The sequence below is a fragment of the Scyliorhinus torazame genome, chromosome 15 (assembly GCF_047496885.1).
Source record: "Scyliorhinus torazame isolate Kashiwa2021f chromosome 15, sScyTor2.1, whole genome shotgun sequence".
NCBI classification, from domain to species: domain Eukaryota; kingdom Metazoa; phylum Chordata; class Chondrichthyes; order Carcharhiniformes; family Scyliorhinidae; genus Scyliorhinus; species Scyliorhinus torazame.
Genome location: NC_092721.1, coordinates 175,407,197 through 175,432,428, shown reverse-complemented (window position 1 = coordinate 175,432,428; position 25,232 = coordinate 175,407,197). Strand labels below are relative to the sequence as shown.

Below are 25,232 nucleotides of genomic sequence, written 5' to 3'. Positions count from 1 at the left end.
CCCATGAGTTGATTTTGGGATGGGGGATTGGAACATAGTGCTGGAGCAGAGGGTGGACAAGTACCAGCCGCGCCCGCTGACCCCATCGAGAGGGGCGGTGGGTTGACCCAAGGAGATTTCTTACACCCGAGGGATCGGGAATAATTATTTTTCTCCCCGGGCCAACTTTTTTGTGGCAGGGAAGGCGCTGTTGGCTGGTGTTAAGAGGGTAGAGTATTTGGCAATTGTGATCTCGGATCACGCTCCACACTGGATGGATGTGGTATTGGAGAAGGGGGTGGCCCAGAAGCCAGGGTGGAGGATTGATGTGAGACTGTTGACGGACCGGAGCTTCTGTGATAAGATAGGGAAGGTGATTGAGGAGTATGTGGGGTTCAATTGTACTGGGATGGTCTCGCAGTCGATGCTTTGGGAGGCCCTGAATGCAGTGGTGTGGCAGGAGGTGATCTTGTATAAGGCCAAGGTGGATAGTGAGGAGAAGGAGGAATGCCAATAGTTGATAGAAGAGATTTTGGAGGTGGATGGGAGGTAAAGAGGAACGAGTTGCAGGCAAGGTTCAATCTGCTATCCAGGGGGAAAGCGTCAGTTGAGAAGGGCCAGGAGCCTGTCTATGGGAGAAGACAGGTCATATGTTGGCAAGTCAGCTTCATAAGCAGGCTGCGGCGAGAGACATATTTCGGGTTTGGGATAGGACAGGGGAGTTGGTGGTGGCTCCGGAGCGGATTAACAAGGTGCTTGGGGAGTTTTATAGGGACTTGTATAAGTAAGAGCCACCAGAGGATGAGCGGGAGATGAGGGAGTTTTTTGGGGGGGATTGGAGTGCCCGAGTTTGGGTGAAGTGGAGAAGGCGGGGCTGGATAGGGATAGAGGAAGTGAAGCCAGCAGTCGAGAAGATGCAGGCGGGGAAGGCGGTGGGGCCGGATGGGTACCTGGTTGAATTTTACAAGATAATTTAAGGATAAGCTGGCGCCGTTGTTGGTGGAAATGTTCGAGGACGCGATGGTCAGGGCGGTCTTGCCGAAAACAATGGGACAGGTCTCCATCTCGTTGCTGCTAAAGGAGGATAAGGACCCGGTGGAGTGTGGGTCGTACAGGCCCATATCTCTGCTGAATGCGGACGGCAAGATATTGGAAAAGGTGCTGACATTAAGGTTGGAGTTGGCCTTCCGAGGGTTTTTGGTGAGGATCAGACGGAGTTTGTTAAGGGCAGGTAGTTGTCATTGAATGTTAAGTGGCTGCTGAATGTGGTGCTTTCTCCAGCAGAGGAAAAGGTGGTGGCATTACATGCGGAGAAGGCATTTGATTGGGTGAAGTGGAGTTGGGTGAAGTGGAGTTATTTGATTGTGGTGTTGGATAATTTGCAATTGGACTAAAGTTTGTGGCATGGATGCAGTTGCTATATAAGGAGCCGATCGCGAATGAGATTAATTCAGGGTATTTTTCATTGCAACAGGGAACGAGGCATGGGTGCCCCACTTCCCCCCTTCTGTTTGCATTGGCTATAGAACCCTTCAGTGGGACATAGGGTGTCCTTGTACGCGGATGATCTGTATTCGCTTCACTTTAGGTATCTGGGGGCACCGGAACTGGACAGGCCTTAGGAAGTTGAATTTGTCTACCTTATTGGGGAGGGTAAAGGCAGATATGCTGAGGTGGGATAATCTTCCCCCGTCGCTGGCGGGCACCGGTACAGGTTGTGAAGATGAACGTTTTACCGCAATCTTTGTTTCTGTTTCTGTGCCTGCCAGTCTTTTTGCCAATGGTGTTTTTAAAGGGGATGGATAGGCTGATCTCTTTCTTTGTATGGGTGGGGAAGGTGGTCAGAACAAGGTGCTGCAAAGGGGATGGCGGGGGGGGGGGGGGGGGGGGCACAAAATTATAAAGGGTCCACTTAAAATGCATACAGCAGAATAAAAGATCAAATAACTAAGAAGCATAAAGAGACGTACATGAACCTGAATGGTGCAATGAACTGAATACGGTTTGGGATTTTATTACTGGATATTCCAAACAGCAACAGCAGCAATATTAATTTCTGATAAGAACCAAACAGCAAAAAGAAAAGATCACATTGGGTGTGGATAAAGCCCAAGTACATGGCAGTCAATGTCAGCTGGAGGATACCGTTGGGACCCTCTCCTCTAACATCAGTGCAGTCATCTGACATAATTTCCCTTTGGATTAAATAATAGCTTCTTCTCTATGGTTAACCCTTCCACTGCTGATTATTCTTTAATAATAGACATCCATTGAACATGAAAGCTGTGGTAAACACAAATGTCGAACTACATACTGATAGCATTTTCATGATTGATTCTTAAGGCTAATCAATCAGACTTCATCTTTTGGATTGCCTCCTTTTTAAATTTTTCTGTTTTGTTCGGTTTCATATTTGGTCTCCCTTTTTCTTTTACTTTCCCACCCTGTAGACTTCATTGTTTTACTTATTTTTTGTTTCACCCTCCTTCTTGGCTATTCTTTCCTTTCTCCACACTTTTTAATCTAATGAACGTGCAACGAGTGGACAGATAGAGGATTACAAGTAAAAATCAAATGCAAGAAACATCAAATCTGACACTCAGTTGCTTGAAACATATAGATTTGGATGCTATCGAAACTCTCCATCTCACTGCTATAAATTAATATGTCTATCAATTGCACTCATTTTCTCAATCAAAATGGAGGGGGGGGGTTGGAGAAAGTGAAAGTGAAAAGAGGTCAGATGCTTCAGCTCAGGGAGGAAAAACTGGCATCCAGGGTCAGTCTTCTGCACTGCTAAATACCCGGTGGAAAGTTCCCTTGGCCGAGACCTGGAGCAGGTTGTTTATCTCTCGCACAGAGGAATCGCCAGAGGGAGGATCAAAGAATGGAGGAAATAAAACCTCATGGGAATACCAGCAAAAAGGAAAACAAAAAGATCTCAAACTGCTGAGAGAGCAAGAGACTGTCACAATGCATAAACATAGGCTGTGAATAAATTGGATATGCTTGAACTATAAAATGAAATGAAGGATTGCACAAGCACAACTATTTCCAATTGCGGTCATCATTTAATTGAAAACCTCAAGCTAGGTTACAGCCAGATAGAATTTCAGTTGAGTGCTTAAACATTAGTTAACCACAATTATGAGGAAGAACGGAATATATGTGCAGGGGGAGGGTGGCAAAAGATAATTTAAGTGGGAGGAGGTTTGTGTGGCGTATGTAAACTGGCATAGTTCAGTTAGGTAGAATCTGTAGCTCTAAAGAATAAACGTACTGATTAGACTGAATAACCTCTGAGACTCCTGTTACTTTCGATTTTTCTTAAACTACAGATTCAGTATAAAAGGAAGAAGTAACAGCTGTGCTTGCAGGTTAATTGGACTGTGAAGTTTTCCCAAAATGATCAGCTTTGGCACTTACCTCCTTGATACACAGCTGTACGCCTTCCGGCTGATTAGTTTGAAGGACTTCCACAACAATTGGGGCGAGAAGTGAACTCAAACCACTAACCTGAAAATTTAAGATATAAAAAATGTCAATACTGTACAAGTTCAGTTAATATTTGCAAAATATTTAATATACAATAAAATAAATTACACAACTTGCTGCAAGGTCCTATTATATATAAAGCATTCTCCAGTGCTAGTTCAATCACTGAAAGATAGACATTTGAAAAATTATAAGGACTACTGCTGATCGTAGAGACTATTCACCCTGCTCTCACTGGCATTATAACTTTCACTGGTTTGCAGATTGCCAAAGAGATTGTTTGACAATGTTAAGGCATATCTGTTGTTAAAAATTTGGCTCAAGTTTTCTTGGTGTGTTTACCAAGTACTGCAACTTCACTCCCTTCCTGTTTCGATACTGATATAACCAAAGCCTCTGGAGGAGCAAGGCAAATTGGACAGTAGGAATGAAAAGCCCTGGAATTATTTAAGAAACAATTGGTGGCTGAAATGGAGTGCAGGACATTAAGGGCACTCTGAATGGATTCACCGTAAAAAGCTAAATGGTCTTCCTCTTCATGTCATACTTATGCATCCTTTGAGGCGAGGATAACCATGTTCGTCATCAAAAGAGTTTGGTTAGGTTTGGCTGGTTATGTAGGTGTCTGCTAAGGCTGATCTGCACCCTGCAGATTCTGCTTCAAATAGGACAGGGTGCCACAAACAATGGAGTTTTGGGCAACTTGCTGGCTTGGAATTTCCTCTCCTCAGAGAGTCCTTGTCGTGCTTCCTTTGACTGTCATGAGAGCGCACCCCAGACTTGAGCTCTCCATAGAAAATTATTTTGGTAAACGAGTGTCAGGCATTCTGGCTACATGACCAACCCAGTTGTGACTGTCTCAGTTTGGCATTCCAGTTCAGGTACCTCAATGTCTGGTATTTTGTTTTGCCACCTGATTTTCAGATGCTTCCAAAGGTAGCTCAAGTGAAAGTGGTTCGGCTTCTTAGCATGACACGGTATACAGTCCAGGTCTCATGTGTAGAGCAGAGTGGGGGCTCCGTAGATTTTCAGTTGGTAGTGAGGGAATCAATATTGTTAAATATAATTTGTACGTTTTGAGGCAGACCCCATTTCAAAAGAGCAGCTGAACTGAAAATTAAATTAAACAGAAAGCAGAAAAAGTAAATATGGAAGTGAAACTGAACTTCTCAATCTCAGAGGAAATCAAAAGAAAATGGAGTTTGGGAAATAAAACCTTGTTGAAAGATATAAAAGGACACAGCTCAGTTCAAGCTGTATAGTAGCAGTTGGAGCATCAACTGAAGGACAACAGACACATTGAAGAAGATTCAAGAGGAAGAGGCTTGATCCAGAAGCTGAGCATTGTTGCTGCAGCTGTTTCTATTACTTGGAGATAACAGTGGTGGAGCGAGGCCATCCATTTTCTGCAGATGTGCACCATTTGTGGTGAAGACTGTGCCCATGGAACTAAGGAAGGCTGTGCATGCTGTCAGCTGGGGATCAGACTAGCTCCAAGAAGGAGGGGTGCTGAGATTCCTCATGAGGGAGACAGAGTTTGAAGATCTTTGTGACCCACTATGATCACTGAAATCTGAGTTGCCTACTGAACCACTTCATAAGATCTGTCTGCACCGACCCACTTAAACCCTCACTTCCACCCTTGTCGAATGTGATATAAAATAGTTACTTTAGAGATATTAGTTACTGTAATGTAGAGATAGGCCAGTCTCATTCTGGTGAGTTCACAGACAAAGGATTTCAGACCGCATGGCAAAGCAAGGAGGAGGTGTGTCCACCAAAGGAGGAGAAAAGGATGCTGGGTAATAGGGGCCAGAGGAAGGGATTGGCAGTGAGCCAATCAGAATGTATGACCAGGTCAGGAGGGGTATAGGATGACCTATGGGAATCGTGTATGTGAAACTTGATACCATTTGAATTGATTTGCAGAAATCCCTTGTCTCTTTGTTCATTCGCTTTCCGGGGTGTAGGAGACTGGATGTGTCTTATGCCTCTGTGAAATGAATCAGGCTTGCAAGCCAAATAAAATAACTAATGCTGTACCTGCAAATCCATCTCGACTTTTATTGAGGCCAGGCTGACGGGTAAAGAAATTTGTATTTTGTCACCCTATCCCCCTAACCCAATAACCCCGCCTAACCTTTTTGGATGCGAAGAGCAATTTAGCATGGCCAATCCATCTGACCTGCATATCTTTGGACCGTGGGAGGAAACCCATGCAGACACGGGGAGAACACGCAGACTCTGCACAGACAGTGACCCAACAGAGAATCAAACGTGGGAACCTGGCGCTGTGAAGCCACACTGCTAACCACTATGCTACCGTGCTGAATCCACTATTTGGGAGTGGCAACAGCCCAGCCTGGGAGCAAAATTAATTTATACCCCGTGTACGAATGAAAGATGCATAGCGTTAGATACATTTTTAAAGGGGAGTATGAGAAATATTTTAAGTGGAGAAACCACACAAATACCTGTACAATTCTCTCATGAGATTGAATAACACCTTCCATATTCATCTTAGTGCCCTGTTCTTGCAACACTGAGAATTCAGTGGATTTAGTAGGCATTGCATAGCTGCGGAAAAGAAAAACAAAGGCACTGCTACATATTTTAACATTTCAATAAAACAAAACATTCAAAATAATATTAACACAAACACAAAAGGTTAAATATTATCATCTATTCTGTTTTATTTAGGAGAAAGGGACAGAGTGAATGAAGGCATTTATGGGCCAACTGCAATTTAGTTTCGGGAACAAGACTTGGGGGAGGGGAATATCATTGTTTAATTTTTAATGAGGCTAAATAGAGAGAACTTTTAACCCTTACCTGACAGCCTGCTGAAATCCACAACTCTTCCAATTCACCTACAATTACACTATCAGACTTCCAAATAATAATATTTGTTAGTGCCACAAGTAGGCTTACATTAACACTGCAATGAAGTTACTGTGAAAATCCCCTAGTCACCAAAGTCCGCCGCCTGTTCGGGTACACAGAGGGAGAACTCAGAATGTCCAATTCTCCTAACAAGCACGTCTTTCGGGACTTGTGGCAGGAAACCCATGCAGATACGGGGAGAAGGTACAGACTCCGCAGACAGTCACCCAAGCCGGGAATTGAACCCGGTCCCCGGCGCTGTGCTGCAACAATGCTAACCACTGCGCTACCATGCCGCCCATATCTAGTCTAAGGTCCTTCCCTTCACCACAATACTTATGCAGCCATCAATATACTCAACCTTTGATGTCCTAAACCCCTTCTCTCCCCTCCTGGAAGACCTTCTTGCAAATCCAACTCTGATTTCTTTTGCTCACCCTCTTCGTCTCTACTTGTTTTTACTACATTTCTCTGAATTACCTTTGTGTATTTACCGATGTAAAAAGCCATATAAATGCAAATTGTTTTGGCTGACTGACTGCAAACTGGTGATTCGTTTAGCATTGATTTCTACCTTTCCTCCACTCTGATCTTCAGTTGATTGCAGAGCCGGTGGATATACTGAATGTAATGTTCTACAAGCGTCATGTCATAGCCGTTAAGTTGGATATTTAGGACACCATATTCTGTATCAGTGCCAGGCTTGAGCTGCTTCATCTTCAGCTTCTCTCTTTTCTTCCGGGGCTGTTGGAAAAATTATACAGTTGAAATCTTCATGTAACTTACACTGAAATTTAAAGTTAGTTGGACTCATTAAAGCCTACTGTGATTGGTAGAGGGACATTCCGAACCTCCAGCTGATAGAACTCCCATTCAATGAGATGTTGTGTGCATCTCCATACTGTAGATGAGATGGATGGTGAGAATAGGCGATCACATTTTATATGGAGCCGTACTGGTCATTATGCCATTTGTGAGAAGTTCTTGGTATCTGCTCAGGGCTGCAGGACAGAGCTGTGACTGAATGATTAGCAGTTTCATTAAATCTCTCAAATGAATCTACAGGTATTCCTACACAGCCCAGCAAGCCAATGCGGTAACAGGTAGGATGGCCCTGGCTGTTTAAACAATGGGAAGCCTCCTTGTGATCGTAAGTGGTGCAGTTTTAGCCAGTTAAACTATGCAAGTGCTCCCGTCTGGGCCGCTCAAAGTCTTCACTCTCATAAAACTGCACTTAAAGTTCAGTAAGTGAAGCATGTCCATTGTGTAAAGTGTGTAAAGGACTAAAGTAAAGGAATACTTTCTCGACTTCAATCACAAACCCACGGTTATGCATTCCACAGTCTCACCACCCTCTGGACAAAACAGCTTCTGCTCTCAAGAATATTAGTGGGTTTCTATGTGCATCAGACAACTGTGGAGTAGGGAGCGTGATAAACATTGTTAAAGTTACAGGATTGTATTCAAATGGTCAACTGACCTAAGAAGCCCATATGTTGCAGAGTCTTGCAACAGACTTCAGGTCACAATGATCTTCAATGCTGCTACATTAAAGGTGCTATACAAACCAAGTTCTTGATGCTGTTGCAATAACAGGCCATTTGGGCTTGACACTGGCAGCTGGGATATCAATAGAAATATATGATCACAGCCAGGCTTTCATTGGAGAAGGTAAAGTTTGTTAGCAACACTAATAATATTGTTAAGTCCTTTAGGAGGCCTATCTTATGAATAACAAAGAACAATCTAGGAAGATAAACAAAATAGTAACTGCTTTGAACCGGAAATTCTTTACAGCAACAGATGGTATTGCTGTCAAAGCCCAAATTAAACACCTGGCTCACCCAGTCTTTCCTCAGCCTCACCTGGTCCTTTACCCTCAGATGAGACTCCTGCAACAGCACCACATCTGTTTTCAGGCCCTTTAAGTGTGAGAAAACTTGTGCTCTCTCCACCGGTCCGCCCAACCCTCGCACGATCCATGTCACCACTCTGAACAGGGTGTCTCAACCCTACCACCCCTCCTACCTGCCATGACCATCCCTCCAGGCCCCGCCTAGCAGGTAAGACCCAGCCCAGACCCTAGTCACCGTCACCCCTCCCCCACCCCTACCCCCCCCCCTTCCCAGAAACCCCACCACCACATCCTCTTGAAAACACCTCACCCAGTATCGTACCTATTGCCCCACCATTCACACCTCCTAGGCCCATCAAAACGTGCCCATATAGGTTCCAATGGTTACGAGCCCTCCCCCCATTTTGTCCCGTTCACTAGCCAACATTGCGTTTTGCTAGCGTGGTGGCCCCTGCTAGAACCCTCTCTCCCACATCAAAAAAACACACCAATTTCAGAGCTCCCCACATCTACCCCTTCCAAATTCCCGACACCCTCAATCCAAACAAGGCCCCAAAACCCAACCAAGCAGCAATCCCAACCATCCTTACCAAACCACCCCAGCCCAAACATCTTTTACTCAAAACAGTTAACCACAACATGGAAAGAACAACATAAAGAAAAAACCCAGTCAAAAACAGGCAAAGTCCAAACTCAGTTCAGTTCCAAGCCTTCTGCCTCCACGAATGCCTCCGCCACCGTCTCAAAGTAGTAATTCCTGCCATTGTGCATGACCCTCAGCTTCACCAGGTAGGCCACACCAAAACGCAGATTGTGTTTATACAACACGGCCTTAGCTCAACCGAAGGCTGCCCGTCTCCTCGCCAGCTCCGTTGTCAGGTCCTGGTATATATGTAGACTGTCGCCATCCCACTCCACCTCCCGCTTCTGCTTCGCCCTCCTCAGCACCTTCGCCTTCACTTGAAAATTGTGAAAAAGACGATCACAGCTCTCGTTCTCTGTTTTGGCCCAGAGTGCCTGGTGGGCCCTGTCCAATTTGTACTGGGAGGGGTCCTCCCCCTTCCCCATAACTTCGCCGGCATGTCAGCGAAGTACTCTGTAGACCTCCGGCCCTCTGGCCCCTTGAACAAATCCACAAATCTCAAATTCTGCCTTTGTGAACTGTTCTCCAAATCTTCTACTCTGGTTGTGAGCCCCCTGTTGATCTCTGCCACCTTTCGCAACTCCTTACCCATCGAGGTGACCTGGTCTCAATGCTGTGATTATGCCTCCTCCACCCCCTTCATTTTCTCTCCTTGCTCCTGCACCGCCGAAGTCTTCATCAACACCTCTCTCATCGGGGCAAGGGTCTCACCAGCCCACTCCTTAAGCGAGGTCATCATTTACCCCTGGGCTCTTCTCTCCTGTTTTCGCCATTCTGTAAAAGCTGCAGAACTTCCCACAACTTCTCACAAAGAATTTTCCCCAAACTAGGGTTCAAATAGCCTAAAAAAATACTACTCTGGCAGGAGCCACTAAACATGCGACCTCCACCTACATGCCGCAGACAGGCAGTAAGTTAAAGAGGGTAAAAATAGTTGATACCTGATTTGAAAAAACAGAGTTACCATAAATTTGTCTTTTTTAAAACTAAGTCGATTTGTGAATTTTGCAACCATGTTCCTGCTGCTCTGTATCATCTCTGTACCGAATTTAATCCAGACACACAAACCAAATATTACTTACCACTTCTCTTGGCAGTAAATATTTATACTTCCCAATGCCATGGGTAGGCATCGACCTGTAATGTCTCTCACTGGCTAGGTTATTACCTGCGTAGACAGAATGTAAAATTTATTTGATTAAAATATATCACCAGGTCCCATGCCTGAGATGCCTCATATCCTAGTGGCAGCACAGGGTGAATACAAAATGACACAAAGCAATTGAGACCACTCTTCAAAGACTAAGGCCGGAATTCTCCGGCTGTTCACTGGCGGTGGGATTCACCAGTCCCGCCGGCAGTGCACCCCCACTCGGATTTCCCGGTGTGGGGTGGATTCAATGGGAATTCCCATTAACAGTGACAGGACCAAAGAATTCCGCCGCCAGCGAACGGTGCGCCACGTCCTGCCGCCGAGAAATACGAGGCTGGGGGGGGGGCTGGAGAACTCCGCCCTAAAATAGCATTTTTGCGCCAATAACCTAACAAGATTAGAATCTACTTGTTTTATAAGAGTTATCTTTGATTCTGTACTTTTGACCCGGTCTATTTAGTAACAACATAAAAACTTTACCTAAAACATACACAGTTCAGGTAAATGAAAATATTAAATAGTCATTTGGTAGTATACCACTTGCGTATTGAAAAAAAAGACATGTCAAAGCTTTTTGTCTTGCACTCATCAGGACACTGCGCCAGCATACCTGTATAAGGAGAAATCAACAATTATACTGTCCAGAAGAGAATGCTGATTGTGGACTCCACGATTGGCATTGGCTAAATAATTTTCAGTGTGCTAAGAATTATGCTGACAGCCAATTTAAGATTGTCAGTTGGGGGCTCATAGTGTGATGTATTTGTGTATACTGAAAGCTACATAGATTAATACACAGGACCCTGTGCTCTTTGCAGACAGAAAGAACATATACACACATTGCGCTTGTTTCGGCTAAACAAAGTAAATAACAACCATTTGCTGATTCATTCTTCAGGGCAATGCCTTGACCAATCAGAGTCAAGCTACCTGATTTAAATTTTAAACAATGCTTTGCGGTTATTTGTCAGTCCCCATTAACTGGTGCATTCTCCATGGTAACACCTCTACCCATCAGAGTCCACCTGCCACCAATCAACACTTTCTTTTCAAACAGTATAAATTGCTGTTTCCTCTTATCCCGGCAAACCTGCAAAATGTCCTTATGACTGCAAAACGTAAACCTGCAAAATATCTTTTTGTCAGCAATAAATATTAAATAAAGGAATGGATAAAGGGTAAGCCATGAACAATGAAAATCTGAATCATAAACCAAAAAAAAAATCCTGCACTGCTTTACAGGACAGTCAGTGTCTGACAGAGAAAAGATAGACTCATATTTTGATGGTGCATTTAATCAGAATTGAAAGCTTTTTTAATCATTTGGTGGCCACTATAGATTCATTATAGTTAAAAAAAGAAAAATAGTGCAGCTGTGCTGGAAATCTAAAAGAAAATATTCAGCTGGTCAGGCAGTAACTGTGAAGAGATAGACAGAGTTCATGTTTCCATTGGGTGGCACGATGGCACAGTGGTTAGCACTGCTGCCTCACAGCTCCAGGGACCCGGGTTCAATTCCAACCTCGTGTGACTGTCTTGTGGAGTTTGCATTTTCTCCTCTTGTCTGCTGGGGTTTCCTCCGGATGCGCTGGTTTCCTCACACAGTCCAAAGATGTGTAGGTTAGGAGGATTGGTCATGTTAAATTGCCCCGTGGTGTCCAAATGTTTAGGTGGGGTTATTAGGTTACCGGGATAGGGTAGGGTCACTGGCTTGTAGGATGCTCTTTCCAAGGGCCGGTGCAGACTCCATGGGCCAACTGCCCTCCTTCTGCATTGTAGGGATTCTATTCTATGTAGGAATTCATTGATTCCTGTTGATAATCCCTTATCAAAGCCGATTGTTATAGTGTTATAGACACATAATATAGTCTGATGAATGTTTGAAATAGGAAGGAGCAGGAGAGAACTTTAAAGGATTAGTCCTACAATCATTGAAACAAGTTAGCAATTTAAAAATGCCTGCTCTGTTGGCAGGTAAATGATCATTTTGCTTACGGACCAATCAGAACTGGAAACTAGAAGGCAGCCAAGCCTCTTTAAAGGAGCAAAAAGCAGGGAGTATGAGTAGAGTAGCAGGAGTTTGGCTCTCCATCTGCCATCACAATAAAGCACAAAAAATACAACAAATAAGAAAAGAATGAAACTAATTTTTGATGGTACCAATAAAAGGTAAATGATAGGCACCGTTAGTTGCCTATTACGTTTGGCATCTAAATAAATGCCTTATCTTTTACATTTCTGTGTAAAGTTAAATTTAAGATCTCAGTTATGTACAATTATGGAACACATGCTGAGCATTATTTACTTGAGTTGTTAATTGGTTCCACAGCACTTAACTGAATTATTCTCATTGCTGTTCAGATGCTGAGCTCTCACTCCAGAGAATATGACACATCTGTAAGTGCATTTCTACAGTGACACAACTTTCATTCATTCTTTTCCCAGGAGTTAAATGCATCAGAAGTAAAATTAGCATCTCAGCGATTACCAACTGGACAGAAACATCACCGTTGTGAGTACTGAACTGTGTTTTGACAATAGAGCACAGAGTTTATTCATACAAAAAATTTATGAATCTTGGGTGACATGTTCATGTACATTAATATTAATAATCTTTATTGTCACAAGTAGGCTTACATTAACACTGCAACGAAGTTACTGCACACACTCCACACGTTCGTCAACAGCTCCTCGGTAGGGAAAATGGCGGAGGCAGCTTCTGAGACTCCGGCCACTCCACTAACAGCGGAGATGCTTACTGGCATCTTAGCGACAGAGTTTGAGAAGCAATGGTGGATTGTGTCAGGGAACCTCCATATGTCGATGCAAGATGCCCTGGCTCCCATTCGGTCGGCGTTGGAGAAGAGCAACGAGACGGCCAAAGCGCATAGCGCTGTGACACAGGGCGTGGAGGTGACTGTCTCAGTCTCTGTCTCTCTCTCTCTCTCTCACTGCAAGCAACAAGATCGTCTCTCTGGAAGCAGAGCTGTTTCTGATGGCAGGTGTGAATAAAGCACTGAAGGCGAAAGTGGATGATTTGGAGAATCATTCCAGGAGGCAGAATATTCGCACTGTGGGGTTGCCAGAGGTTATGGAAGGACCACCTTCCACAGAATACATTTCAAAAATGTTTGGGGAGATGATGGGGGAGGGTGGATTTACATCCCCTCCGCAGCTGGATCCGACAGAAGTCCCATCCCAACGAACCACCACAAGCAGTTATTGTGAAGTTTCATAGCTTCCAGGAAAAGGAACGGGTCCTGAGAAGGGCCAAAGAACATCACGACTATAAATGAAAAGGTCACGCCATCAGGGTTTATCAAGACGTTGGTGCGGAGCATGCAAGGAAGCGAGCAGCATTTAACAAGGCCAAAGCTGCCCTGGAAAAGAGTGGAGTTCATTTGGGGTGGCATACCGGTGCAGCTCTGAGTGACTTTTGAGACGAAAGATAATTTTTTCAATATGCCGGAGCTGGTGGATTCTTTTGTAAAAAACGGCAAGGGCTGGGTGGAGTTGACGGAGGTTTCTGGATGTTAGGGGAGTTAACAAATTAGTCATCTTTCATTTGGGTAAGCAAGTCCCTAAGGATCCGTTGGGCATTGTGTATGTGTTTTATGGCCAGATCTATCTGCGGAGTCAACTCCGTTGAATGAGGTGAAGATGAATTGGGAGGGTGAATTGGGTCCTATTTCGCAGGAGGAGGATTGGAGCAAGGCTCTTCGCAGGGTCAACTCCATGCGCTCTTGTTCTCAGCTTAGTTTGATCCAGTTCAAGGTGGTGCACAGGGCTCATCTGACCAAGGTGAGGCCGAGTGTCCTTTTTCCATGGGTGGAGGACAGGTGTGAGCATTATTCCGGGGGCCGGCTGTCCACGCTCATATGTTCTGGTCATCTTCCAAGTTAGTAACTAGTGGGCACAGATCCTGAATGTCGAACTGGAGCAATGTCCGCTGGTGGCCATTTTCAGGGTATTGGATTCGCTGGTGCTGCAGCCAGGGGTGAAGGTGGATGTCCTCGCCTTTGCGTCGTTAATAGCTTGGGTGGAGATCTCCTATCCCACCCAGTGCCTCGGCCTGGCTGGGTGACCTCATGGAGTTCCTACATTTGGAGAGGGTAATGTACGCCATTCAGGGGGCAATAGAAGGGTTCGACCCAAGATGGCAGCCACTCATTTCCTTTTTCAAGTGTTAATCAGTCAATAAGTTTAATGTTGGAGGCATAAGGTAGGTGTGTTTTTGACTGTGTTCTTTTTACATTGTAAATTGAAGCATCTATTTTATATTATTATAATATTTTGTTTATAATAAAAACGTTTTCACATAAATATATATATATTTTAAAAATACACACACACACACACACACACACACACACACACACACAGAGTCAGCTAATTGAGGTCAAAACAACTACGTTTAATCAGTCAGAGGTGATATTTGTGACCCCATGACAGCTTCCAGTCACCCAACAATTCAGATTTGAAATTCTCTTCTCCGGATTTAAATAAGTCCCAATGATATATTTGGGGTACCTTCACATCTTGTAGCATCAAATCTAGTCCTGGACATATGTAACATTATAGATATGGCCTCAGGTGCTCCCAAACCTATCCATTGGAGGTAATTGGTCCATGTGAATAGTGCATCCACTGACTCTCACACGTCTGTCTCCCCCCTGCATGTACTTAACTGGGTTAGCTCTGTGCTCCTTTTTAAAAGTCCGATCCGTGTATTATTTCGCAAACCTCAATCAAACAGTTAAATAGCATCTAAGCATTTCTGTAATATAGAGATCCAACTGAATTAATCTGGCACATCAAGTGTTTTAGATTGGGAATTAATCGTGGACTTCTGCAGTCTTTCTAAAACCCCTTAAGATGGAGGCAGGGCATGATGTTTTAACCGAGACAGGGCACAGCATTCTAACCGAGGTGGGGCACAGTATTCTAAGCGAGACGGGGCACAGTATTCTAAGCATGACGGGGCACAGTATTCTAAACGAGCCGGGGCACAGTATTCTAAGCGTGACGGGGCACAGTATTCTAACCGAGACGGGGCACAGTATTCTAAGCGAGACGGGGCGCAGTATTCTAAGCGAGAAGGGGCACAGTATTCTAAGCGAGACTGGGCACAGTATTCTAAGCAAGGCGGGGCACAGTATTCTAAGCGAGACGGGGCACAGTATTCTAAGTGAGGCGGGGCACAGTATTCTAAGCAAGGCGGGGCACAGTATTCTAAGCGAGACGGGGCACAGTATTCTAAGCGAGACGGGGCACAGTATTCTAAGCGAGACAGGGCACAGTATTCTAAGCGAGACGGGGTACAGTATTCTAAGCGAGACGGGGTACAGTATTCTAAACGAGACGGGGCACAGTATTCTAAGCGAGAAGGGGCACAGTATTCTAAGCGAGAAGGGGCACAGTATTCTAAGCAAGGCGGGGCACAGTATTCTAAGCGAGACTGGGCACAGTATTCTAAGCGAAACGGGGTACAGTATTCTAAACGAGACGGGGCACAGTATTCTAAGCGAGACGGGGTACAGTATTCTAAGCGAGAAGGGGCACAGTATTCTAAGCGAGACTGGGTACAGTATTCTAAGTGAGGCGGGGCACAGTATTCTAAGCGAGACGGGGTACAGTATTCTAAGCGAGACGGGGCACAGTATTCTAAACGAGATGGGGCACAGTATTCTAAGCGAGACGGGGTACAGTATTCTAAGCGAGGCGGGGCACAGTATTCTAAGCGTGACGGGGCACAGTATTCTAAACGAGCCGGGGCACAGTATTCTAAGCGAGGCGGGGTACAGTATTCTAAGCGAGACTGGGCACAGTATTCTAAGCGAGGCGGGGCACAGTATTCTAAGCGTGACGGGGCACAGTATTCTAAACGAGCCGGGGCACAGTATTCTAAGCGAGGCGGGGTACAGTATTCTAAGCGAGACTGGGCACAGTATTCTAAGCGAGACGGGGCACAGTATTCTAAGCGAGACGGGGTACAGTATTCTAAGCGAGGCGGGGCACAGTAATCTAAGCGAGATGTGGTACAGTATTCTAAGCGAGACGGGGCACAGTGTTCTAAGCGAGGCGGGGCACAGTATTCTAAGCGAGACGGGGCAGAGTATTCTAAGCGAGAAAGGGCACAGTATTCTAAGCGAGACAGGGCACAGTATTCTAAGCGAGACGGGGTACAGTATTCTAAACGAGGTGGAGTACAGTATTCTAAGCGAGACAGGGTACAGTATTCTAAGCGAGACGGGGTACAGTATTCTAAGCGAGACGGGGTACAGTATTCTAAACGAGGCGGAGTACAGTATTCTAAGCGAGACAGGGTACAGTATTCTAAGCGAGACAGGGTACAGTATTCTAAGCTAGACGGAGTACAGTATTCTAAGCGAAACGGGGCACAGTATTCTAAGCGAGATGGGGCACAGTATTCTAAGTGAGGCGGGCACAGAATTCTAACAAAGACAAGGTACAGTACTCTAAGCGAGTGAGGGCACAGTATTCTAAGCGAGGCGGGGCACATTATTCTAAGCGAGGCGGGGCACAGTATTCTAAGCGAGGCGGGCGCAGAATTCTAACCGAGACGGGGTACAGTATTCAAAGCGAGGCGGGGCACAGTATTCTAAGCGAGGCGGGGCACAGTATTCTAAGCGAGACTGGGCACAGTATTCTAACCGAGGCGGGGTACAGTATTCTATGCGAGGCGGGGCACAGTATTCTAACCGAGACGGGGCACAGTATTCTAACCGAGACGGGGTACAGTATTCTAAGCGAGACGGGGCACAGTATTCTAAGCGAGACGGGGCACAGTATTCTAACCGAAACGGGGCACAGTATTCTAAGCCAGGCGGGGCACAGTATTCTAAGCGAGGCGGGGAACAGTATTCTAACGGAGACGGGGCACAGTATTCTCAGCGAGACGGGGTACTGTATTCTAAACGAGGCGGGGTACAGTATTCTAAGCGAGGCGGGGCACAGTATTCTAACCGAGACGGGGCACAGTATTCTAAGCGAGACGGGGCACAGTATTCTAAGCGAGACGGGGCACAGTATTCTAAGCGAGACGGGGCACAGTAATCTTACCGAGACGGGGCACAGTATTCTAACCGAGACGGGGCACAGTATTCTAACCGAGACGGGGTACAGTATTCTAAGCGAGACTGGGCAAAGTATTCTAACCGAGACGGGGCACAGTATTCTAACCGAGACGGGGCACAGTATTCTAACCGAGACGGGGCACAGTATTCTAAGCGAGACGGGGCACAGTATTCTAAGCGAGACGGGGCACAGTATTCTAAGCGAGACGGGGCAGAGTATTCTAAGCGAGAAAGGGCACAGTATTCTAAGCGAGACTGGGCTAAGTATTCTAACCGAGACGGGGCACAGTATTCTAACCGAGACGGGGCACAGTATTCTAACCGAGACGGGGCACAGTATTATAACCGAGACGGGGAACAGTATTCTAAGCTAGACGGGGCACAGTATTCAAAGCGAGGCGGGGCACAGTATTCTAAGCGAGACGGGGTACAGTATTCTAAGCGAGACTGGGCACAGTATTCTAAGCGAGACGGGGAACAGTATTCGAAGCGAGACTGGGCACAGTATTCTAAGCGAGACTGGGCACAGTATTCTCACTGAGACGGGGCACAGTATTCTAAGCGAGACGGGGCACAGTATTCTAAGCGAGATGGGGCACAGTATTCTAAGCGAGGCGGGGCACAGTATTCTAAGCGAGACGGGGCACAGTATTCTAAGCGAGGCGGGGCACAGTATTCAAAGAGAGGCGGGGCACAGTATTCAAAGTGAGGCGGGGCACAGTATTCAAAGCGAGACTGGGCACATTATTCTAAGCGAGACGGGGCACAGTGTTCTAAGCGAGGCGGGGCACAGTATTCTAAGCGAGATGGGGTACAGTATTCTAACCGAAACGGGGCGTAGTATTCTAAGCGAGGCAGGTCTCAGTATTCTAAGCGAGACGTGGCACAGTTTCTAAACGAGACGGGGCACAATATTCAAAGAGAGGCGGGGCACAGTATTCTAAGCGAGACTGGGCACATTATTCTAAGCGAGGCGGGCACAGAATTCTAACCGAGACGGGGTACCATATTCTAAGCGAGACGGGGCACGGTATTCTAAGCGAGACTGGGCAAAGTATTCTAACCGAGACGGGGCACAGTATTCTAACCGAGACGGGGCACAGTATTCTAACCGAGACGGGGCACAGTATTCTAAGCGAGACGGGGCACAGTATTCTAAGCGAGACGGGGCACAGTATTCTAAGCGAGACGGGGCAGAGTATTCTAAGCGAGAAAGGGCACAGTATTCTAGGCGAGACTGGGCTAAGTATTCTAACCGAGACGGGGCACAGTATTCTAACCGAGACGGGGCACAGTATTCTAACCGAGACGGGGCACAGTATTATAACCGAGACGGGGAACAGTATTCTAAGCTAGACGGGGCACAGTATTCTAAGCGAGGCGGGGCACAGTATTCTAAGCGAGACGGGGTACAGTATTCTAAGCGAGACTGGGCACAGTATTCTAAGCGAGACGGGGAACAGTATTCGAAGCGAGACTGGGCACAGTATTCTAAGCGAGACTGGGCACAGTATTCTCACTGAGACGGGGCACAGTATTCTAAGCGAGACGGGGCACAGTATTCTAAGCGAGATGGGGCACAGTATTCTAAGCGAGGCGGGGCACAGTATTCGAAGCGAGACGGGGTACAGTATTCTAAGCGAGGCGGGGCACAGTATTCTAACCGAGACGGGGCACAGTATTCTAAGCGAGGCGGGGCACAGTATTCAAAGCGAGGCGGGGCACAGTATTCAAAGCGAGGCGGGGCACAGTATTCAAAGCGAGACTGGGCACATTATTCGAAGCGAGACGGGGCACAGTGTTCTAAGCGAGGCGGGGCACAGTATTCTAAGCGAGACGGGGTACAGTATTCTAACCGAAACGGGGCGTAGTATTCTAAGCGAGGCAGGTCTCAGTATTCTAAGCGAGACGTGGCACAGTATTCTAAGCGAGACGGGGCACAATATTCAAAGAGAGGCGGGGCACAGTATTCTAAGCGAGGCGGGCACAGAAGTCTAAGCGAGACTGGGCACAGTATTCTAAGTGAGGCGGGGTACAGTATTCTAAGCGAGACGGGGCACAGTATTCTAAGCGAGACGGGGCACAGTATTCTAACCGAGACGGGGCACAGTATTCTAAGCGAGGCGGGCACAGAATTCTAACCGAGACGGGGTACAGTATTCTAAGCGAGGCAGGGCACAGTATTCTAAGCGAGACTGGGCACAGTATTCTAACCGAGACGGGGCACAGTATTCTAAGCGAGGCGGGCACAGAATTCTAACCAAGACGGGGTACAGTATTCTAAGCGAGACGGGGCACGGTATTCTAAGCGAGACGTGGCACAGTATTCTAAGCGAGGCTGGGCACAGTATTCTAAGCGAGGCGGGCACAGAAGTCTAACCGAGACGGGGCACAGTATTCTAAGTGAGGCGGGGTACAGTATTCTAAGCGAGACGGGGCACAGTATTCTAACCGAGACGGGGCACAGTATTCTAACCGAGACGGGGCACAGTATTCTAACCGAGACGGGGCACAGTATTCTAACCGAGACGGGGCACAGTATTCTAAGCGAGACTGGGCACAGTATTCTAAGTGAGGCGGGGCACAGTATTCTAAGCGAGACGGAGCACAGTATTCTAAGCGAGACGGGGCACAGTATTCTAACCGAGACGTGGAACAGTATTCTAACCGAGACGGGGCACAGTATTCTAAGCGAGGCGGGCACAGAATTCTAACCGAGACGGGGTTCAGTATTCTAAGCGAGGCGGGGCACGGTATTCTAAGCGAGACTGGGCACAGTATTCTAAGCGAGGCTGGGCACAGTATTCTAAGCGAGGCGGGCACAGAAGTCTAACCGAGACGGGGCACAGTATTCTAAGTGAGGCGGGGCACAGTATTCTAACCGAAACGGGGCACAGTATTCAAAGCGAGATGGGGCACAGTATTCTAAGCGAGACGGGGCACAGTATTCTAACCGAGACGGGGCACAGTATTCTAACCGAGACGGGGCACAGTATTCTACCCAAGACGGGGCACAGTATTCTAATCGAGACAAGGTACAGTATTCTAAGCGAGACGGGGTTCAGTATTCTAAGCGAGACGGGGTTCAGTATTGAAGCGAGACGGGGCACAGTATTGCAAGCGAGACGGGGCACAGTATTATAACGAGACGGGGCACAGTATTATAAGCGAGACGGGGCACAGTATTCTAAGCGAGACGGGGCACAGTATTCTAAGCGAGGCGGACACAGAAGTCTAACCGAGACGGGACACAGTATTCTAATCGAGACAAGGTACAGTATTCTAAGCGAGACGGGGTTCAGCATTCTAAGCGAGACGGGGTTCAGTATTCTAAGCGAGACGGGGCACAGTATTGCAAGCGAGACGGGGCACAGTATTATAACGAGACGGGGCACAGTATTATAAGCGAGACGGGGCACAGTATTCTAAGCGAGACAGGGCACAGTATTCTAAGCGAGACGGGGTACAGTATTCCAAGCGAGATGGGGCACAGTATTCTAACTGAGACGGGGCACAGTATTTTAACCGAGACGGGGCACAGTATTATAAGCGAGACGGGGCACAGTATTCTAACAAAGACAGGGCACAGTATTATAACCGGGTGGGGCACAGTATTATAACGAGACGGGGCACAGTATTATAACGAGACGGGGTACAGTATTCTAACCGAGACGGGGCACAGTATTCTGAGCGAGGCGGGGCACAGTATTCTAAGCGAGACTGGGCACAGAATTCTAACCGAGACGCGGTACAGTATTCTAAGCGAGGCAGGGCACAGTATTCTAAGCGAGACCGGGCACAGTATTCTATCCGAGACGGGGCACAGTATTCTAAGCGAGGCGGGCACAGAATTCTAACCGAGACGGGGTACAGTATTCTAAGCGAGACGGGGCACGGTATTCTAAGCGAGACGGGGCACGGTATTCTAAGCGAGGCTGGGCACAGTATTCTAAGCGAGGCGGGCACAGACGTCTAACCGAGACGGGGCACAGTATTCTAAGTGAGGCGGGGCACAGTATTCTAACCGAAACGGGGCACAGTATTCTAAGCGAGACGGGGCACTGTATTCTAACCGAGACGGGGCACAGTATTCTAACCGAGACGGGGCACAGTATTCTAAGCGAGACTGGGCACAGTATTCTAAGTGAGGCGGGGCACAGTATTCTAAGCGAGACGGGGCACAGTATTCTAAGCGAGACGGGGCACAGTATTCTAAGCGAGACGGGGCACAGTATTCTAACCGAGACGGGGCACAGTATTCTAACCGAGACGGGGCACAGTATTCTAAGCGAGGCGGGCACAGAATTCTAACCGAGAGGGGGTACAGTATTCTAAGCGAGACGGGGCACGGTATTCTAAGCGAGACGGGGCACAGTATTCTAAGCGAGGCTGGGCACAGTATTCTAAGCGAGGCGGACACAGAAGTCTAACCGAGACGGGACACAGTATTCTAATCGAGACTAGGTACAGTATTCTAAGTGAGACGGGGCACAGTATTCTAACGGAGCCAAGGTACAGTATTCTAAGCGAGACGGGGTTCAGTATTCTAAGCGAGACGGGGCACAGTATTGCAAGCGAGACGGGGCACAGTATTATAACGAGACGGGGCACAGTATTATAAGCGAGACGGGGCACAGTATTCTAAGCGAGACAGGGCACAGTATTCTAAGCGTGACGGGGTACAGTATTCCAAGCGAGATGGGGCACAGTATTCTAACCGAGACGGGGCACAGTATTCTAACTGAGACGGGGCACAGTATTATAAGCGAGACGGGGCACAGTATTCTAACAAAGACAGGGCACAGTATTATAACCGGGTGGGGCACAGTATTCTAAGCGAGACGAGGTACAGTATTCTAACAAAGACACGGTACAATATTTTAACAGAGACGGGGCACAATATTCTAAGTGAGACGCGGCACAGTATTCTAAGCGAGACAGGGCACAATATTCTAACTGGGACAGGGTACAGTATTCTAAGCGAGACGGGGTACAGTATTCTAAGCGAGACGGGGTACAGTATTCTAAGCGAGACGGGGTACAGTATTCTAAGCGAGACGGGGTACAGTATTCTAAGCGAGGCGGGCACAGAATTCTAAGCGAGACGGGGCACAGTATTCTAACTGAGACGGGGCACAGTATTCTAACCGAGACGGGGCACAGTATTCTAACCGAGACGGGGCACAGTATTCTAAGCGAGACTGGGCACAGTACTCTAAGCGAGACGGGGCACGGTATTCTAAGCGAGACGGGGCACAGTATTCTAAGCGAGGCTGGGCACAGTATTCTAAGCGAGGCGGACACAGAAGTCTAACCGAGACGGGGCACAGTATTCTAAGTGAGGCGGGGCACAGTATTCTAACTGAGACGGGGCACAGTATTCGAAGCGAGATGGGGCACAGTATTCTAAGCGAGACGGGGCACAGTATTCTAACCGAGACGGGGCACAGTATTCTAACCGAGACGGGGCACAGTATTCTACCCAAGACGGGGCACAGTATTCTAATCGAGACAAGGTACAGTATTCTAAGCGAGACGGGGTTCAGTATTCTAAGCGAGACGGGGTTCAGTATTCTAAGCGAGACGGGGCACAGTATTGCAAGCGAGACGGGGCACAGTATTATAACGAGACGGGGCACAGTATTATAAGCGAGACGGGGCACAGTATTCTAAGCGAGACGGGGCACAGTATTCTAAGCGAGGCGGACACAGAAGTCTAACCGAGACGGGACACAGTATTCTAATCGAGACAAGGTACAGTATTCTAAGCGAGACGGGGTTCAGTATTCTAAGCGAGACACGGTTCAGTATTCTAAGCGAGACGGGGCACAGTATTGCAAGCGAGATGGGGCACAGTATTCTAACCGAGACGGGGCACAGTATTTTAACCGAGACGGGGCACAGTATTATAAGCGAGACGGGGCACAGTATTCTAACAAAGACAGGGCACAGTATTATAACCGGGTGGGGCACAGTATTATAACGAGACGGGGCACAGTATTCTAACCGAGACGGGGCACAGTATTCTGAGCGAGGCGGGGCACAGTATTCTAAGCGAGACTGGGCACAGAATTCTAACCGAGACGCGGTACAGTATTCTAAGCGAGGCAGGGCACAGTATTCTAAGCGAGACCGGGCACAGTATTCTATCCGAGACGGGGCACAGTATGCTAAGCGAGGCGGGCACAGAATTCTAACCGAGACGGGGTACAGTATTCTAAGCGAGACGGGGCACGGTATTCTAAGCGAGACGGGGCACGGTATTCTAAGCGAGGCTGGGCACAGTATTCTAAGCGAGGCGGGCACAGACGTCTAACCGAGACGGGGCACAGTATTCTAAGTGAGGCGGGGCACAGTATTCTAACCGAAACGGGGCACAGTATTCTAAGCGAGACGGGGCACAGTATTCTAACCGAGACGGGGCACAGTATTCTAACCGAGACGGGGCACAGTATTCTAAGCGAGACGAGGTACAGTATTCTAACAAAGACACGGTACAATATTTTAACAGAGACGGGGCACAATATTCTAAGTGAGACGCGGCACAGTATTCTAAGCGAGACAGGGCACAATATTCTAACTGGGACAGGGTACAGTATTCTAAGCGAGACGGGGTACAGTATTCTAAGCGAGACGGGGTACAGTATTCTAAGCGAGACGGGGTACAGTATTCTAAGCGAGACGGGGTACAGTATTCTAAGCGAGGCGGGCACAGAATTCTAAGCGAGACGGGGTACAGTATTCTAAGCGAGACTGGGCACAGTATTCTAAGCGAGACGGGGAACAGTATTCGAAGCGAGACTGGGCACAGTATTCTAAGCGAGACTGGGCACAGTATTCTCACTGAGACGGGGCACAGTATTCTAAGCGAGACGGGGCACAGTATTCTAAGCGAGATGGGGCACAGTATTCTAAGCGAGGCGGGGCACAGTATTCGAAGCGAGACGGGGTACAGTATTCTAAGCGAGGCGGGGCACAGTATTCTAACCGAGACGGGGCACAGTATTCTAAGCGAGGCGGGGCACAGTATTCAAAGCGAGGCGGGGCACAGTATTCAAAGCGAGGCGGGGCACAGTATTCAAAGCGAGACTGGGCACATTATTCGAAGCGAGACGGGGCACAGTGTTCTAAGCGAGGCGGGGCACAGTATTCTAAGCGAGACGGGGTACAGTATTCTAACCGAAACGGGGCGTAGTATTCTAAGCGAGGCAGGTCTCAGTATTCTAAGCGAGACGTGGCACAGTATTCTAAGCGAGACGGGGCACAATATTCAAAGAGAGGCGGGGCACAGTATTCTAAGCGAGGCGGGCACAGAAGTCTAAGCGAGACTGGGCACAGTATTCTAAGTGAGGCGGGGTACAGTATTCTAAGCGAGACGGGGCACAGTATTCTAAGCGAGACGGGGCACAGTATTCTAACCGAGACGGGGCACAGTATTCTAAGCGAGGCGGGCACAGAATTCTAACCGAGACGGGGTACAGTATTCTAAGCGAGGCAGGGCACAGTATTCTAAGCGAGACTGGGCACAGTATTCTAACCGAGACGGGGCACAGTATTCTAAGCGAGGCGGGCACAGAATTCTAACCAAGACGGGGTACAGTATTCTAAGCGAGACGGGGCACGGTATTCTAAGCGAGACGTGGCACAGTATTCTAAGCGAGGCTGGGCACAGTATTCTAAGCGAGGCGGGCACAGAAGTCTAACCGAGACGGGGCACAGTATTCTAAGTGAGGCGGGGTACAGTATTCTAAGCGAGACGGGGCACAGTATTCTAACCGAGACGGGGCACAGTATTCTAACCGAGACGGGGCACAGTATTCTAACCGAGACGGGGCACAGTATTCTAACCGAGACGGGGCACAGTATTCTAAGCGAGACTGGGCACAGTATTCTAAGTGAGGCGGGGCACAGTATTCTAAGCGAGACGGAGCACAGTATTCTAAGCGAGACGGGGCACAGTATTCTAACCGAGACGTGGAACAGTATTCTAACCGAGACGGGGCACAGTATTCTAAGCGAGGCGGGCACAGAATTCTAACCGAGACGGGGTTCAGTATTCTAAGCGAGGCGGGGCACGGTATTCTAAGCGAGACTGGGCACAGTATTCTAAGCGAGGCTGGGCACAGT

General features: G+C 47.6%; 1 protein-coding gene across 2 annotated transcripts in view; it reads right to left on the bottom strand.

Annotated features, from left to right (window-relative positions):
• The window catches only part of mrpl48 (mitochondrial ribosomal protein L48), a 155,166-nt gene that overhangs the window by 14,863 nt on the left and 115,071 nt on the right, over positions 1-25,232 (bottom strand). For both annotated transcript variants that reach the window (XM_072477132.1, XM_072477131.1), the window contains exons 4-7: positions 9,938-10,023; positions 6,932-7,101; positions 5,949-6,051; positions 3,406-3,495 (exon numbers count right to left, since the gene is read on the bottom strand). In XM_072477132.1, the coding sequence (XP_072333233.1) occupies positions 3,406-3,495; positions 5,949-6,051; positions 6,932-7,101; positions 9,938-10,023 (449 nt within the window). The remainder of the gene's footprint in view (positions 1-3,405; positions 3,496-5,948; positions 6,052-6,931; positions 7,102-9,937; positions 10,024-25,232) is intronic.